At 36.7% G+C, this 19,108-nt stretch overlaps 1 protein-coding gene across 1 annotated transcript in view; it reads left to right on the top strand.

Annotated features, from left to right (window-relative positions):
- Window positions 1-1,236: 1,236 nt before the first annotated feature.
- Window positions 1,237-19,108, top strand: part of SYDE2 (synapse defective Rho GTPase homolog 2) — a 41,082-nt gene continuing 23,210 nt past the window's right edge. Inside the window, exons 1-3 of the mRNA XM_063103661.1 lie at window positions 1,237-2,104; window positions 10,469-11,158; window positions 16,489-17,591. Coding sequence (XP_062959731.1) covers window positions 1,369-2,104; window positions 10,469-11,158; window positions 16,489-17,591 — 2,529 coding nt within the window. The 5' untranslated portion in view covers window positions 1,237-1,368. The remainder of the gene's footprint in view (window positions 2,105-10,468; window positions 11,159-16,488; window positions 17,592-19,108) is intronic.

Below are 19,108 nucleotides of genomic sequence, written 5' to 3'. Positions count from 1 at the left end.
TATTCTAAAACTGCAAACCTGTATGTTTAATGTAGTAGTCTTGTAGGCGGGGTGATGGGGGGACACTGATATTTACGGCTCCATGTTGCAAGTTTTGGTTGTAGGAATTAATTTTTTGTGTTAGTGTGAATTAATTGGTTTTTTTTTAAAGGCTTAAAAGACAGAGACCGGTGGTGATTTTTTGGGAAGGAATCGCTACAAATTTCCTTTAAATAGCCTGCGCTCTGCGCAATTAAAATAATCGGAACATTTCCACAATACATTGCACCGAGATACACCTGTATTCATACAGTCCGTCAAAACAGTCTGATTTCTCTCAAGCCAGGACTTGCTATATCTAAGACACGCCTCGTGCAGCGGTGGCAATGGGAAGAGGGGTGGTGAAGGTGCTAGAGTGGCAGCCAGGAAAGCACTTTCCCTTTCTCCGGCTCCCTAACCAAAACTTCACCGCCGCCCGCGCAGAGTCACTGGCCCGCTCGTTCCGCTTCCCCAGCCTCAGGCCTCATTGCACCCCTGGCGCTGCGTGCGCTCACCTCCGCGCCCTCCGCCTCTCCCTGGGCCGCTCGCCGCCCGCGCCCCCCGTCGCGGCCGGGGCTCCGGGGCATGCGCGCTGCGGCGCCGCCCCCGCCCCCACGCCTTCCCGCGGCAGAGTTATGCCAAGTATGTGAGGAGCCGGCGAGGGCCAGCGCCGGTCATGGGGAGCTGCCGCCGCCGCCGCCGCTGCCTGTGCGAGCGCGGCGTTCTCCGCAGCGGGGCTTCGACTTCTCCCGACGGCGGGGACGAGCTGAGGCAGAGGGGATGGCGGACCCTCTGAGGAGGACACTGTCCAGGCTCCAGGGGAGGCGGGGTCCCCGCGGCACCGGGGGGCTCGGGCTCCGGGCTGCCGCCGCAGCGACAGCGGCGGCCTCCTCGGCTGCCGAGGTAGACGCCTGGGGGGCTGTGGACTCCCCGCGACGCGAGCACGCCGGCCGAGCCGGGCCGTGCCTAGGGCAGCCCCCGCCGTCACCTGAGGCGCAGGTCCCGGGAGGGCGCCCGGAGCCGTCGGGGGCGCTCGGGCCTCGGCCGCGCAGCGAGCAGGAGGCCGCCCCCCCGGACCGCGCGCTCACTCGCGCCTCTCTGCACGCCCCGCCGGGCTCCGAGGACAGCGGAGAGGAGGAGGACGACGACAACAACAACGAGGACGACGACTACTACGAGAACCTGCCCGGCGGCTCCCAGCCCGCGCCAGAGCCCGAGGGGGCGGAGGCAGAGCGGCTGCCCCCTCCTCCCCCCGCGGCGGGCTCCTCCCCGGGGGCGGAGGGCGGCCGCTCGGAGACGGGCAGGCTGCAGACCCAGTTGCGAGAGGCCTATTATCTGCTGATCCAGGCCATGCACGACCTTCCCCCTGACTCGGGCGCGCGGCGGGGCGGCGGGGGTTTGGTCGATTGCGCCTGCCCCGCGGGAGCCCGGGCTCCGGGCCAGCCGCCTTCCCCCCGCGGCGCTGCGGACCGCAGAGCCTGGGAGTGGGGAGGCGGCGGCCGCCCTAGGCAGCAGGTGTCCCCGCCCCAGTCGCCTCCGTGGGAGTTGGGGGAAGAACGGCTGCTGACTTCTCGGATGCCGCTGTCCTGCAGCAGAAGCCTCGAGAGCCTCCGGGTGGGTGCCAAACCGCCTCCCTTCCAGCGGTGGCCGAGCGACAGCTGGATCAGGTGCGGCGCGCGCGGGGAGCCGGACGAGCCCTTGCCACGTGGAGGTGGGATGGACGGCTGGAGCGGGGGCAGCGCCCGAGCCGCGGCGCCCGGGGGCCTCCTGCCTCCTGGCTCCAAGGACCCCGGCCGCTCTTCGGGAAGCCCTTTCAGGGATCCTGCGGGGTCCTGTGTGATACACAGCGGCAAAGGAGACCGCCAGGCGGGGCCGCCCTTCCTCAAGCCTCCGGCGGTGACAGTCAAGAAGCTGCAGAAGTGGATGTATAAAGGGCGCCTTCTGTCCTTAGGAGTGAAGGGTCGCGCCCGTGGGACACCCCCCAAAGTCACGGGAGCTCAGGCAGCCTCCCAAAATCTGGGCGGTTTGAAAGTGCATGGAAACCATGCCCTCTCGGTGCCTGCAGACCAAAGAGTGACGCTGACAGGTAGGATACTTTGCAATCTAATGCTAACACTCGGAGTCTTGCTGTTCACCAACTGGACTTCTATATTAAGAGCCAAAAATAAGGTGTGTTTTCGCAGACAGGTACGTGACTGTGTCAAAGTCAAGTGTCATGTATAAGTGGCAGCTTAAAGGCAGGTTACTCAGTAGAACGCATTCACCGTTTTGCCTTTTTTTTTTTTTCTTAAGACAATGGCATGAAGAACTGGGGTTTTGTTTTTTCTTTAAGAAACAGTGTGCCTACTCCCTAAGTACAACAGTGAGTAAAGGTTAAGTTCACCACACGCTTTTAGTAGGTTTAGAGATGGGCGGTGCTGCCTTGATTTTTAGTCTCTGTGGCTCTAGGCAAATCCATAAACTTGTGGAGTTTATGAATTTGAATTTGATCCAAGGTAGATTTTACAGGCTAGATAAACTGTCATTTTACTCATTATACCCTTTTTCCCTCTTCTCCCAGGCGCGCGCGCGCGCGCGCGCGCACACACACACACACACACACACACACACACACACACACACACAAAGTAAAACAAATCAAACCAAAAAAACCTACCTTAAGTAAAATTTCTTTTTAGTCAGGCAGGATTTCACATACTCATTCACTCCACACCCCGCCCCGCAGTAACCCCCGACAAAGTGAGTAATCTTTTTATTGTAGAAAATCAAGGGTACTAGTATTTTAATCAAAAGAAAAATGTCCTTCCTGTACTTTTTAAGTGCAGACACTATTTGTATTAGAAGTAATTTTTTTTTAAAGTATATTTGTCCTTTTGATAGAATTATGCTCCCTGTCTTGTATATGCATGATTGTTAACTATCATTGAAGGTTTAGGTTATCAGTTCTAGAAATCTCTTAATTATGTTGTAAATATAAAAAGAAATATTTTGTGAAAGAAGTGTAATACCTTCAAACTGAACCAAAACAACATGGCTTTTTGAACTACACACTCTTTAAAGACTTTTAGTGTGTATAAAGACTTACATGTCAGTGATAATTTTTAAAATATTAAAGGCTGAAATGTAAAAAGTTTTCACAGTACTTGGCAGTTTCTCTGGTAAGTATCACAAATCCTCTAGGGCTGGGTTTATACACACTAACTTTGTTTAACCAATAAACACAACAATAGGGAGAAACAAAGGTCACAAAACTTTTAATCAAACAATGAGGACAAATGAAATGATTCATTTAAAATGTATGCAAAGTAGAAAACTTTTGGATCTATAAATCTCTAATACATACCTATCAAGTTTTATCCTCAAATTAAAATATTCCATTTCACTTCCATAAAAGCATAATAGAATGTAAATTCTTTGTGAGAAAGGTGTGTTTGTATTAAAAATATGCATTTCCATTTCCAGGAGTAAAGTATTTCTAATCAGTTATTATATTTTATTGCCACAATATCTTTATCTCCCCTGATCTTGGTTCAGTTAACTCTTTGTGTGACAGTTGAATTTCAGCCATAACAAAAATCTGAATAAAACTTTGGTCAAATAACTTTTACCCTTTTGTTGCAGAGATAAAACAGTTACCATCTGATGGCTTTTAATGCCCTCAGTAGTAGTATGAACATTCAAGGATTTAAAAAGTAATAATAAATATTGTTCTTCTAGAAATGAATTCATTGATTTTTCTCTTAAAAAAACTGATTAAATGAAACTGCTAACTTGAAAAGAAATCAAAATGAAACATTAGAATTACTATGTGACAGTATTTTAGATATTTTATAGGAAATCTAATCAAAAGCTACCATAATCTCTGGTTTAAACAACTTGCTTAGATGTTACTTTGTTTCAAATCACTAATTGATCTTTTAGAAAAGATGAGAATAAGGGCCCAGCCCGTGGCTCACTTGGGAGAGTGTGGTGCTGATAACACCAAGGCCACGGGTTCGGATCCCTATATAGGGATGGCCGGTTAGCTCACTTGGGAGAGTGTGGTGCTGACACCACCGAGTCAAGGGTTGGGATCCCCTTACCGGTCATCTTAAAAAAAAAAAAAATTTGTACATTGTTTACACATCTAATATAGATTTAAAGATTTTTTAAAAAGCTATTTTCATGAAGGTTAGTTGGTCTTATTGAGACCATTCTGGATGCTTTATGTGGTTCTCATATAATCTTTTTAGTCCCCAAAATGAGGATATGACAACTGTTATTTAACAACAGTAACAACAAAAGGAACAGAGGGGTAAGTAGTTTGCCCAAGGTCACTCAGCTGGTGTATGGGTTCACGTTGTTATGTGTATTCAGATTCAGGCCTGGATGATTCCAAAGCCCCTATTTATATAAATTCAAAGAGATTTTAAAGTGCTTTAGAGGTTTGATCCAATTACTTCTATTAAGTTGCTTAAATTGAGGAGATGGATGGAATTTCAACAAGGTTTAGAGGGGTAAGTAACTTCCTTAAAGCTGCTAAGAAGATGGAGGAATCCTAGAATAGGTTTTTAAGACATTTTGAAAAGTAATTGCTGTATCAGTTTTAAAACTTTACCTTTAAATATTTACTGACTTCAAATTGATGTTACTTGGGTTCTCTTTTTAAATGCCAGTTGCTAAAAAAAATTATTTGGGGTAGTGCAGATGAAGCAGTACATTTTTTGGTTATATAAAAATAGTAAATATCCTAAAAGGTTTCTATTACATTTGTCTATACAGTATTATTCACGAGGATATTTTCTTTCAAAATAAAATATTTAGAAATTATGATAAGAATATATGATAGGATAGAGATAGCTAATCTACATAGGTATTTTGAAAATTTTCGAGACCATATGACGATGGAAGTCAAAATGATTTTGTTTTGATTTCAGGTTCCTAATAAGAACCACTAAAACTTTTGATAGTATTATAATGCTAATAATTTGATGCAGTTAAGTATGTGGTGTTCACAGATTGGCCAATTTGCTCCTAATTGAGATGATTATTTAAGAAATCTAAAGTCATTACACACAGTAAATATTGTCAAGTTTCTGCAAGCCTTAATATTATGAAGGAATCTTAGTCTATTTGCCAACTATACTTCATTATGTCTTTATAAATAAGTTTATTTGGCATATAGTTCTCAGAAATAAATTCAAAAGCACCAGGTTGAGGAGCTGTTTTGGCCTTTTATTGCTTTAAGAAAGAATTAGGCTACTTTAATCCCACTTTTCCTGCTACATACGTAATCTGTGAAAGAAAAAAAAATTAGGGAGTAATGTGTTAATATTTTGTCTAAAATTTTCAGACAATTCTTTTAAGGTAGTGTTAGTAAGCTGGTATTATCTTTAACCAACTTAAAGTTGACCCTTACTATGATGCAGATTACTATCTTCTTTTCTCAAGTACTTGCAGCTCTAATTTTTTATCTTTCTAAGCTACGTTATCTTTATTTTTCAAAAAAATTGTTTCTGCATTGCCTTTTTCAAGATTAGTAGCAATAGGCATACACTTTTTGACAGTCTTCTAGCTTTAAATCCCTCTGAGAGGTTCTGCCGTTGTGGCCCTAGAAGCAAGTGCAGTTGCTTTTCTTTTTTTGGAATAGTGCCATGGAACATTGGAGTTGCTAGTGGCTGGAAAACATTGAGAATTACAAATTCAGCAGAAAATAGTGTTGTGTTGATTTGAAAGTCCTACATTTCCAGATCAATGATTCCCAAGAAATGTCTGGTGTTTATTTTTGGAGGATCACTGCTTTCTAGACCTTTGCCACTGAATGTGTGGTTTACTGTTTTAGAGCAATACTTTTCAAATTTAATGGACACATGCATTCCCTGAAAATCTTGTAAAGATGCAGATTCAATAGTGTGGGTGGGACCTGAGATTCTGCATTTTAACAAACTCCTAGTGTAGTTGCTGCTGTTTTGTGGGCCACACTTTTGAGTAATAGCGTTCTAGAGTTCTCATGTCCCCTAAAATTTTGAAAAAGCATTCTACCATATTATGATACTTGATACTTTAACCTCTGTCAGAGCAAAACACTCGAGCTTTTCTGCTTCAGTTTTATATGTATCGATTAATACTTACTGCTTATATGTGATGAGTTTGAGCAGTTCCTTCCATATTGGCCTCATCTTGTGCCAATAAATATTAGTGAGGTTTTGAAATCTGCAAAGAAAGGAGGTAAACAGAATAGAGATTCTTGGTTTTTAGTCAGACTCCACCACTTACCAGGCTTATGACCTTGGACAAATTACTCATCCTTGTGTAGCCTCAGTCCTCAGGTTGCTGTGAGGATGAAAAAAAGATAATCCATTTGATACTGTGCTTAGTAGAGGCAAGTAGGATTTGTGAGAACACTGCCTTGCCCCTGATCTTTAGGATTGTGGATGGACAGTGAAAAGATCAGAAGCGGAGGAGTACTGCCTTGAGGAGCATTGGGAATTGAGCTAGAGTACATTCTTTTGGAGTATTTACTCTGCTCCTCTTTTCTTTTATTCTTTTTCTTGTTTCTCGCCATTACTTTTGTGGAACTGAAAGTCTCAAAGTTTTCTTCTCTACTTTCCTGTCTCAAAAGTTGGCTCACAGCTTTCTTTCTTCGGGGTTTTTATTGCTAGTCACAAGGGAAGAAAAATAAAAGATAGTAAAAGTGCTTTTTTTCATTCTAGCCCCCTCTGCCTTTTAGATTTATCTGGGAAAGATAAAGATCACCTGGGAAAGATAAGGATCATCTGTCTGTGTATCTATCTATATCTATCTGTCTGTCCACAAATACACAGAAACCTAAGGCTTAAGTTTATTCTATTCATTTCATCTGGGCTTCCAGGCTTGACTCAGTAAGCAGAGGATTCTTATATATATTTAAACATAAGATTTTAATAACTATTAAAATATTTAATAATTTTAAAAATAAATTTAAATATCTAATACAATGTTCATAAGAGTACTTTTATAAGATTTTTAAAGATAAGCAAGGAAAAGCAAGAGTTTTTTTGCAGTAGTAATTTTTAAATGATGAAAAGATGTCTGTAAATACTGTACATTTTTGATGAGAGTTGAAATACATGATTTCTTACAAAGTTTGCTGATGCTTTTGAACTGGGAACTCCAGTCAGATGTTCAGTAATAACCATAGGTCATCTAGATTTATTGTGAAATAATAGTTGAGAAAACAATTGGCTTTAGTAGTTCACTATTATGTTGGATATTTTTCTGAGTGAAAAATATGTAATTGACGCTTCTGCATTCTCTTACAGATTTTCAAAGAAAAATGACTTTAATTAGAATCTGAAAATTATATTTCTTGTATCGTTGCAAGAGAATAAGGAGTTTTTTTGCCTTGCATCTTTGCATACTTATATTTTTACTTGCACCTTTTTTCAGCATATATCTAATCTGAAACTAAAGGTAACTCTTAAATTTAAGCTAATAGGGTCAAACATTACTTTTAGCATAAAAAGGGAGAAAAGGGAAAATTGCAAATGGCTTTCTGCTTCTGTGAATTTACATTTATATGCATCCATTTAATTAACTGAGATAAAAATGAAATGTTTGATATAATTTATAAATAATTATTCAAGTAAAATTTACTGCCTTAAATAATGTATTGCTTAATTCAATTTTAACTGAATAAATTTGGCCTTTATCAGAAATTATGATATATAGCTGTTTATCTGTGAATTTAAAATTCAGCATCATGTATTTTGAAATATTTGCCAATAGCCATCAGACTATATGCTTTCAAGCTTTTGTAGTTTGTAGCTTCATTGAAAATATTTATAGTTTATCTCACAGTGTAATTTTTTTTTAATATTACACTTTCATTTAAATGCTTATATCAATAGAAGTATCAACTTGCTTAAACATGGTATGCTATTAGCTTTATTTTTTCATTGAAGTTCCTTGGAATGTAATACAAGTAGAAGCTTGTTAAGAAATCATTTATAGTGTATGTCAGAAAATTCTGATAGGATTTAAAATAATGGGTCTAGCTATATAAAAATTTGGAAGTTGTTAAGAAATATCTGAGAAAAAGATAAAATAAGATGTGGCTCATAGCTATCGTGAGTTTTATAATTTTACACTTTTTGCTTCAAATTTATAGTTGTGTCAAAACTATATATAATATCTTGTGAAAGTCTGAAATGCCTTTGAGTAATATGGGATTTGTACTTAAATGTGAAATAGATTTAGATTTCAGTGTGCTTGGCAAAAGCACGTGATCATTGAAAATGCAGAAACTCCAGCGATTTCTGAGTATGTGTTGGATTTTCAGTTCTTAATTTTAAGTGTAAAGGAGGTAGAACCAAAAAAAAAAAAAGACTCTTGAATCTTCAGGTTTTTATTAATTAAATTAAACTAACTCAATTCAAGATATTTATTGAATGTCTGTTATATGTTTGCATGTTAAGTCCTGCAGGGTGGAGGTGTGTAGCCCTTAGTAGTAGTAGCCTAAGTGTGCTACTATGAGCTTTGGAGACAGAAGAGTTTGAATGCTGCCTCTTCCATTTACCAGCTAGGTGGTCTGGGCAAGTTACTTGACTTTTCTGAGTAGTGCTTTATAGTTTTCAAAGTATTTCAAACATTAGCTCACTTAATCCTTACAAGCAGCCACCTTATAAGGTAAACTAGAATGATGTTATCTCCGTGTTCAGAGGGTTGCCTACTTCCCTACTGTTAATGGGTAACATGGTGTGGGAGAGAGGGGTAGGATCAGGGCTTTAGGGATAGACAGGCTTAAATTTGAGCGCTAGCCCCTCAGCCACATTCCTCATATTCTTTGAGGCTCATAATACCTGTCTCATAGGTTTGTGGTAGAGGTTAAATTAGGTTAGAGGCTTCCTTACTGCTTTCTCTCTTATTCCTAGTACATAATAGCTACTGAGTTGTTGAGTAAATAAATGTCTGGCATAGTAGAAGTTCATGGGAGCTTCCTTCCCTTCTGATTCCTAGTCTTATTCCTTCAACCGGAACTAACTGAACTTGAACCCCAATTTATGTTTAAGGTTTTGGGATTTTTTTAAATTAATCTGCTTGGTTGGGTATGTGTTTAGGATTTTAAAAAACAAATTTACATTTTTTAAATGATTTTCTTAGTAGAAAGGAAGTTATTGAAAGCCTTGATTATGCATGAACCTAACTTTTTGGTTGTTATTAAGCTCCTCATAGCTTAATGTATTTTATCATTCTGTTATTAGACCAATATATTTCACTTGCTATAACATTAGGATGTATCAAACATATACATACATAAAGTAGCATAAGACCATAATTCCATAATTTACAAACCTGACATGATCTTAGATTTTTTAAAATGTGGTTTTAATTTTTATGTGCAGTGAATTATTATGTTAGATATACATTTAACGTATTGGCTGCCATTGAAGTCTGCTTTATGCAACTCTTTGGAAGCACAAAAAACATTTCCTCTTTAGATGGAATTCATGTTATATATATGTTTTTAGAGTCCTTTCACATCATACTGGCACATACACTTGTCTTAGTATTTGAGGTTCTCCATTGGAGTGTGAATTTTTTAAGGATAGGGACTATTTCATTTATTCATATTTCCCTGTTGCTTAAGCTTGTGCCCCATCAATAATAATAGTAATGACAATGGTAGTGGGTGTGTTGTGCTTACTGTGTGACAGCATACCTGGTTCTAATCTGGGGCCTTCTTAAGGGATTTTTATTTTCATTTTTGCCCTAGTTATTTAGAATTTAAACCCTGCATAAGATGCTACTGAGCTATATGGTTAAGAAACCAATGTTATATTGAAATTTTAATAATCAGTAAGGCATACTTTTTTGTTAGGTTATTGGAAATTAATCTTTGTGTGAAAAAGTAGGAATATTACTTGTGTTTCCTAAAGACTCCTGGTCCTTGTAACAGTGAGTTGAAAATTATTCACATATTGATTAAAGCCATACTGTGTATAAAGCATTCTATACAAGCTTTTTATGAATTGTGTTTTGCTTAGGGTAAGGCTTTGCTAGCATGATAGTTTTTATAAAGGCAGTCTCAAAGTTTGTATATCCTTTTTCTTAGAATTCTATGACATCTTCAGCTAGCAGTCTGAATTCTAAATAACAGAAATCATATTTAGATGGAAAATCCAAAATTTTTGTGGCTCAATTTTAGTTTCTGAATGTAATTAATATTGCTTTTCTTTTTCTTCTTATAAAAATTTTTTTTTTTTTTTTTTTGTCTTTTTCGTGACCGGTACTCAGCCAGTGAGTGCACCAGCCATTCCTATATAGGATCCGAACCCGCGGCGGGAGCGTCACAGCGCTCCCAGCGCCGCACTCTACCAAGTGCGCCACAGGCTCGGCCCCTTATAAAAATTTTTAATAATTGGTCTGAAATGACATATCTTTTTTGGTATAACAGGAATTACATTCCACCTTCTTTTCTTCTTTGAAACAGATTTATTTGAAAATGTCTGTGGGTCTTCAATGAAGAGAAAGGAACTTGAAGATCTGAAGGATAATATTGAATTCAGAAGTCATAAGCCACTTACCAGCATCACTGTTTCAAAGAAACGCAATTGGCTGTATCAGAGTACTCTGAGATCTCTTAATCTGGAAGAACGTAAATGCCAAGATAGAAGTCATTTATCCATCTCACCTGTTTGTCTACCTAAACATCAGCTATCACAGCCTTTCCCCAAATCATCTGAAGAATATTGTACATATGTGGTGTATAATGCTACAAACTCTTCATTATCAAGAAACTGTTTTTTAGACTCTAATGAGGAAAATGATGCAGATGATGAAGGAGAAATATGGTACAATCCCATTCCTGAGGATGATGACGTTGGTATAACAAGTGCATTGAGTTTAGGTGAGGCAAACTCTGCTGTTCTGAAGCTTCCTGCTGTCAGTGTGAGCATATTACCTGGTAGTGACTTTATGAAAGCAGATCATAATACTGAAGACCTGCTGTACTCTTCCGAACACACAGATGATGTTCAGACCACACAGTCAAATGAAATGAATCCTATAGAATCCATCCATTCTACAGAATTTGTGCAGCAGTACAAGCAAAAGCTAGGACACAAGATACAAGAAGGTATAATGGTAAAGGACAGTCCCATGTTGAAATCTCCTTTTGCAGGTAAAGATGATCATATATCTACCTTTTCTTTCTTCTTCTATTTTTCAGTTCTTTGATAGTAGCTAAAACTAAATATAGAAGATATCTATTGTATTTATATATTTTTCTTTACAAAGTGATTTTCATGAAAATAAAGAAAACTGAAAAAGGTTTCAAAACATGGTGGTTTAATTATTCCTGTCACTGACTTGGTTTTATAACCCGGTGTGCTTTAGTATGTTCATCCTTTGAGACAGTAATTGCTTTTCTTAGTTGAAAGAGTGGAATCATGAGGAGTAGAAGAGAAAGATATATTATTTATGTAAATCTTATTTGCTTCATTCACACCTAGCCTGGCTACAGCTTCAATGTACCAGTAATCATTAGTTTGTGATTTTATGCCTAAGTTTCCTTACAAGCAAAGGAAAGGGAGAAGAGAAAAAGAAATGACAGGTAGAAGACAAGACCTTGCAAATAGGTACTACAATAGTTAAGGAACTGCAAAAAGAAATAATTGAAGTTTGATATATATTAATTGCCATATAAATTGCCAATATTCAACAGTTTTCGATCTGTAAAAAAAAAAAAAGCTTTTCATATAATTCAGTGTAGTGGTTTTATTCTTCTTTGATTGCCTTCAATTATCTGATGTTCTTCTTTTAGTTCCGGACACACTACCCAGGAAACAGAGCACAAGGCACATTTATTTGGCTGAAAACATCAAATGTAGTTTGAAGACAGTTCTGTTTATATCAAGTCATTTTAATTTATAGAATTTTAAATGATACAAAATACTCAAAGATGTGGTATGTAGCAGATGCTGTCAGTGCCTTGCCCCATATCCCTTGGGTTTTATTACTTTCTTACAACTTAAATAGGAGAAGCCTATTTCCAGCCGCCAGTATCTGCATCTCTGCTTGAGGATTTTCTCTGAAGTCTTAGGAAATCTCTCTGCAGGGCAGCCTGGGAGTGCACCCTCAACCAGTTACTGACAGGAGCTGATATATGACTATCCCATTTCCCTTGCCCCTTATGTGGGATAATTCTGAGTCAGTATTACACATTGTTTCCCAGAGTTTTCTCATAAGGTTAAGTTCCAGTTGCCTACAGTGGTAGCAGGCTTGTTAGTTCACCTTGAATTTTTCCCTGAATTTTCTCACTTCCTCACTGGTATTTCTGTACTTTGCAAATAAGCTACTTGCATTTGAATCCTTTTCTCAGGGACGTGGGGAGGTGGAGTAAATGTTATGTTAAGAGAAAAGCGAGTTACAAAACAGTGTGTACTGTATGGTAGCAACTTTGAAAGAGATGCTGAAGGCTGTGCTGGAAATATTAATGGTTTTTGCTTGTTTTTATTTTTTTATTTTTTCTGAGTGTTGAGATTGGAGGTAATTAAAATTTTATTTTCTTTGTGTATTTAGAATTGCAGACTAATTTTACAGAGTGAATGTGCATTTCTTTTGTAATCTGGATGGAGAAAGAAATAAATGCCGTATTTAATAGTTGGAATGCAGGTTGTGATCAGTGTGGAGTGATGGGGTAGACTGTAGTATCACAGGTGGTGATGGGTGTGAAATGGTGCAGAGAAAGCAATAGGGTATAAGGATAAGACCCAGGTTAGAAAGATGGTGTCTATAAAGTGACACACACCTTGGTTAAAGTTACTGTTGTTAAACTTATTTTTTTATGTTTCTGGCAAATTGTGAACCTGGAAAGACTAACAGACATTTAAAAAACTTAAAAGTACAGTATGGCAACCATTTGTGTATCCTTTCTTACCGTCATTCTCTTAAACAAACAATTCAAATATAATAAGCACAATTCTAAATTAGCCAAAGGAAATATTTAGACAGTTTATTTATATGCCATCATTTTTTCGTTTTAGTTTGAAAGAGTAGTTACTTTAAAGTGATCTGTTTTCTTTAGCAATATTGGCAGAAAGCTCTTGAAAAGTTGGCAAAGAGAATGGTTGAATTTCAAAATAATTTTTGGTCAGAGAATAGGAATGCTAATTTATAAGTATTTTTAATATGAATGGCAATTCCTTAAATCATTCTAACACAATCGTGACTTGTTTTTTGCTTATTAGCTTCCAGATATATATGTATCTTTTATCTAGTTGTAATCACAGTGGACTTAATTTTTGGTTTTTGCTACTTTCACTTAGTGTCTTCATCTTGCATTGTTACATATGGATTAACATTATTGTTTCTCAAACCTTATAGTATTTAATTGGGTTGATGTGCCCTAATCTGTTTCTCTGATATTGGGTGTTAATAGATTGTTTTCGCTGCTGTTATAGTGATCTTCATAATGATATTTTTTGCTTTATTAGGATCAATTACTAGTATCATTACTGAGTCTTTATGGCTGTTAACTACTATTGGTAATTTCTATATTGTATTTCCTAAAAGGTTTACCAATTTACAGGGTAACTAACAATTGGTTGGTTGATTAATTCATTTATTCAATGAATATTGAGTTCCTGCTATGTGCAGTTACTGTTCTAGGTGCTGAAAGAGGGTGCCGGTTTCACTTGACTCTAGCCTGGTTCATAAATTTATATTTAAAGATTTTCATTTTGTACTTTCTTCTCATAGCGAGTCTATGACTTGATTAGTATAGTTGCAGTTTAATTTTAAGGGACTGTGGAATTTGACAATATTTCACCTCTTGGATTTTATAAAAACAAAGCATTTTTGTTTTAATAGATTCAGTCTTCTCTACAGTAGAAGTTGCTAACATGTACAGTATTTCATTTTAATAATTAGTTAAGGACTTCAGTATGAATTATTTTCTTACAATGTGTAAAAAGAATCAGAATGCTAAACTCCCTAATAATTAAAATCTAGAGCACTTTAATATACTGGGTAGCTTTTCTACATTGTGACAAAATAGATTAACATTCGTAAACTAAGCAGGACCCTGATTAATATAGAATGTTTTAGGCTAGTAACCCAGTAGAATTGCACTATGATTTGCAGTACAAGGGGATGCTTTGTCCAGTTTATCAAACACTCCATTTCTTATTGGCTACTTACCAGAAAAACCCAGTAGGCATACTTAAAATAGCCTTTTTTCTATAAAGAAATTACTTCTTTGTCATTAGGACACGCAGAGAGGGGTGGAGGGAGAATATTATATTAATACTTTAAAGAAAGGTCATTCAATCTATTCATTTTTTAAATGAATAAACACTTTTTCTTATTTTAATTGTGAAATGTAGTGTTACATAGATTAGCTCCTGATATTATGTTATTAGATATTCCTCTATAAGGAATAGTTAAAGTATGAAAAACTAATTTAAAATTTAAATTATTGGGATACTATTAGATTGTTTCTTTAAAAGAGTAGCTTATTTTGTTCATATATTTTTGTTTTTAAAAATCGGCTTTCTTTCATTGTACATGTTTATGGGGTACAGTTTGTTGTTTCAGTACATGCATATATTATATGACGATCTAATCAGAATAGTTAGCACATCTTTTACCTAAACATTTACCACTTCTTTGTGGTTATAACTTTCAAGATCCTATTCTTGCTATCTTGAAATATACAATACAATATTATTAGCTATTTTCACCCTTGAGTACCAGAACTTACTCTTCCTATTTAACTGTAACTTTGTAACTTTATATCAGTCTACCAGCCTTTCCCCCCCCCCTTTCCCTGCCTCTGGCAACCACTATTCTACTCTCTGTTTCTTTCTTTTTTCCCCCTCTTTAACTTCTTTTTCTCAATGGACCCATGATAATTGTATATATGTATGGAGTACAGTATGATATTTGGTAAAAGAACAGTTTAAATTTATATAATATTAGACATTTGCAGATATTTTCATTTCACTTTATTAGTTTGAAAACTAGTCAAGTTCAGACTTAAAAATGAAATTGATTAGTCTGTACATTCTTTTTTTTAAACTGGGAAAGTTTAAGTGGAATACTTTAATTTCTTAATAATAGTCGATAAAAGGTCTTTCAAATCATCTTAATGTCTATGTGTTGACAGAAAAATATTTAGAAGGATGGAGAGGCTGCATGTTCAGTATTTAAGAGCATAGGCTCTGAAAGCCAATGCTTAGATTTAAATCTGGTTCTGCCACTTACCAGTTTTGTAACAGACAAATCAGACACTTCTATGCCTGATGTTCCTTCTCTGGAGAATGGGGTGCTATGGTATTTAACTCATAAGGTAACTATGAGGATCTGTGCATACTAAGTAGCTCAATAAATGTTGGCTGATATTATTATTGAATCATAATGAAACATCAATAGCTAATTTATTAATATTAAATTACTTTTAATATTATTTTCACAAAAATATTTACAACAGTTAATCTTTAGGTAAGTGGTTTAGGCTATTTACTTAATTTGTACTTTTTTGTATTTTAAAAGTCTTTTTACAGTAAACCTGAATAATTTTGATATTCCAAAAAGAATAAAGCTATTTTCATATGGAGAAAAATTCAAAAGCCTTTGAATGATTTATTCTTTATGAAAACTGAAAATTATAAGAAAACTTATTTCTCTATAGTGTTGTAATATATTGAAATTGTAAGTAAAGGCCTTAATTTAACTTTTGAAATTGTATGGAATTATTGTGTACAAATAATATGAGAAAATGTCTTTCACACTTTTGAAAATTATTCATTTGGATTTATGATATTTAATATTCAGTTATTCTTGATTGACTAGAGTACACCCTATATAATCTTTGGTGATATATTCTAATAGTAGAACAAGGAGTGGCTCTTGGCTATTAAAATTGTAAACTGGTTAGGTTTTTCACTTTTTTTTTTGACCAACACTACTATGTGATGGCATTTACTTTTAGAGTATTATACGAGGGTACTTTAAAAAATTCATGGAAAGATTTGTGTTATCTTTTAATTTCATTTTTCCGCAAACTTTTTGAAGTACCCTCATAAATATAGAAGGAACATTGTTATATTAGAACAGGATTTCTAGTTAAAATAAACATATTAAATAGGAAGCTTTCCTAGTTTCCTCTGATACCTGCTGTTTGAGGTTATAAAGTAACATACTCACTGAAGTGTATTGCAGTGAGAAAGATTTAAAAGGAAACTGTATTACCTTCCTCCAAACCTTCAGAATACCAGAATGAAAGGGAGGTGCTTCTTTCCACTGTAAGCCATTTGGAGACCTTGATATTCTGCTTGAACATGGTAATGGAGATTGATCTGAACTTACAACTAAATTTCCCCATTGACATGAAACAAGGGAAGAATTTCTGTCCGTATGAGAGCGTGTTTAGTTGGTGGTTCATAAAATGGAAATAAAAGTAGAAATCAAAAAATACTGCTTTATATCTTTTTTTCTTTTTTCTTTAAGGTCCTGGGATCCTAGCTGCTACCAATAGGACTGAATTAGGAGTTACAGAACCATCTTCTCCAAACCCTAGCCTGGTGAAAAAAGGCAATTCAGTTAATTGGTCTTTGCCAGATAAAATAAAATCTCCACGAACTGTGAGGAAACTTTCCATGAAAATGAAAAGGTTGCCAGAATTTAGCCGAAAGTTGAGTGTTAAGGGAACCCTGAATTATATAAACAGTCCAAATATTACTACTTCCTTGTCTAAATGTAATTGTCAGGAAATTCATCATAGTGTTATTCTGCCTTCTGGGAGCACAACCACAGCTGCTAAGAGGAATGTTATAAGCCGGTACCATCTTGATACCAGTGTATCTTCTCAGCACAGTTACCAGAAGAAAACCTCTATGAGTTCTAAGTATTCCTGCAAAGGTGGTTACCTCAGTGATGGAGATTCACCTGAACTTATAAATAAATCTAGCAAACATGGATCTGAAAACAAACTTGGAAAAGGAAAAGAAATAATTCCAAATAGTTGTAGCAAGATTGAAATAGACATTGATGCTTTTAGACATTATAGCTTTTCTGATCAACCTAAGTGTTCACAGTACATATCTGGGCTCATGAGTGTGCATTTCTATGGTGCTGAGGATTTAAAACCACCCCGGATAGATTCAAAAGATGTGTTTTGTGCAATTCAGGTAGATTCAGTAAACAAAGCAAGAACAGCTTTGCTCACATGTCGGACAACATTTTTAGACATGGATCACACTTTCAACATAGAAATTGAAAATGCCCAACATTTGAAACTAGTAGTATTCAGCTGGGAACCCACTCCAAGAAAAAATCGAGTGTGTTGTCATGGAACTGTTGTTCTCCCCACCCTGTTCAGAGTGACAAAGACACATCAATTGGCTGTCAAACTTGAACCTAGAGGTCTTATTTATGTGAAAGTGACTCTTCTGGAACAGTGGGAAAATTCTCTTCATGGACTAGATATAAATCGAGAACCAGTAATATTTGGTGTTGATATTCGAAAAGTTGTAGAGAAAGAAAATGTAGGATTGATGGTACCACTCCTGATACAGAAATGTGTTATGGAAATTGAAAAGAGAGGCTGTCAGGTATTATTTTACTGAGTTCTCTACTGTCTTCTTTATTGATTAATTGACTGATTGATTATAGATTTTGAGGGATGGAATTCAAGGTAAGGTAGAAAAAAATCTAGACATTTTTCCATTCTTGTTTTTTATTTTTATTACATTACTATCTAGTGTGTAATTCATACTTTAACCTATGTTGTCAGTAATTGAGAGCATGCTAGATGTTATGACAATTTATGTTGTGATAGACAGCTGCATGGGTCTTATAACTAGATATCAAGATTGCTTTTTAATGGCATTCCTAGGAAAAGCCAGAGCTGATAACATAGGCAAAGCCTAATTCATTTAAGAAATGTTTCTGCATGGTTTGACATTCCTATGCGAGAAAGTTCCAGTAGTGAATCCTACAACCCTGATTTACTTTTAAAATTAACTCCCTGCCCTTATTCCCTATTTTCTCTAAGTCCCACTGCTTGGAAGGCATAAACTTTTCTGTCTCTGTACAGTGAGATAGTATGGTGGTGGAGGAGAGGTCCTACTAATAAGAACACATCTCATTTTCTTTTAAATAAGGAAACAAAGGGAACCTGTTAAAACAAAATACCTGGTGTTATTTGTAAAAAGATATATAAATGTTAGCCAGTTAATAGGCCTTATCTTTATTTTTGTTATTACAAGTGAATAATGACAATGAGAAACAGCCTATCACTGAGATTATTCTGAGGTTTGAGTAATTGTTTATAATCATTTTTTGTGACACATATGTAACCTAAAAATCATTATGTTCTGAGGTATTTCTGCTTTAGTGCTATCAGAATTTACAATATTGGTTTAAAAGATAAATTAGACAATGAGGATAAATATCACAAAATCTGAAATATGATTTATTTAACATACTCGCCTTGAACTTAATGTGGTAACTATAGAAACAGCATAATGTTGTGGAGTTTTGCATTAAGATGCAGAAGACCTGAATTCTGGTTTCTCCTCCCTTATTACTTAGCTGTGTGATGTTGGGCAAGTCACTTAATCTCTGTGGGTCTTATTTCCTTATATCTACAGAAATAAATGCAGTAGCTTCCTGAAGCTAAGAAGTAGAACATCTGAACTTTTGAAACATCTTCTAACTCAGATACATGATTCAGTCTCTAGTTTATGTTGTTTGTGTGGGAGAGAGGCCTTTACTTTCCAATCCAACTTTTGGCCAATTATTTTTCTTTCTTAAGGTTCTCTGTTTTTTCCTCCATTTTTTTCAGAGATTAAGCAGACTTTAAAACTAATTATTAAACAGAAACTTTTACAGTGGAATATTAAAATAAGTAACTCAAATGACACTGTACTTTTCAGTCTGTTTCCTGAAATATTAATAAAGAGCAGGTGTATAAAGACTGTTACTACTTTTTTAGGACCAAGGAAACATTTTTAGCAATGCTTTTTTATTTCTATACTTAAAGTTTAGAAAGATTTATTTTAATAAAGATTTCCTGTGAACTAAAAAGTAAGTTCTACAATTGTGCATTTGCAACTGTACTTTCTAA

This window comes from Cynocephalus volans, chromosome 8 (genome assembly GCF_027409185.1).
Source record: "Cynocephalus volans isolate mCynVol1 chromosome 8, mCynVol1.pri, whole genome shotgun sequence".
In the NCBI taxonomy this organism is placed as follows: domain Eukaryota; kingdom Metazoa; phylum Chordata; class Mammalia; order Dermoptera; family Cynocephalidae; genus Cynocephalus; species Cynocephalus volans.
The sequence above is the reverse complement of the archived record's forward strand: the minus strand, read 5'-3'. Positions and strand labels throughout refer to the sequence as shown.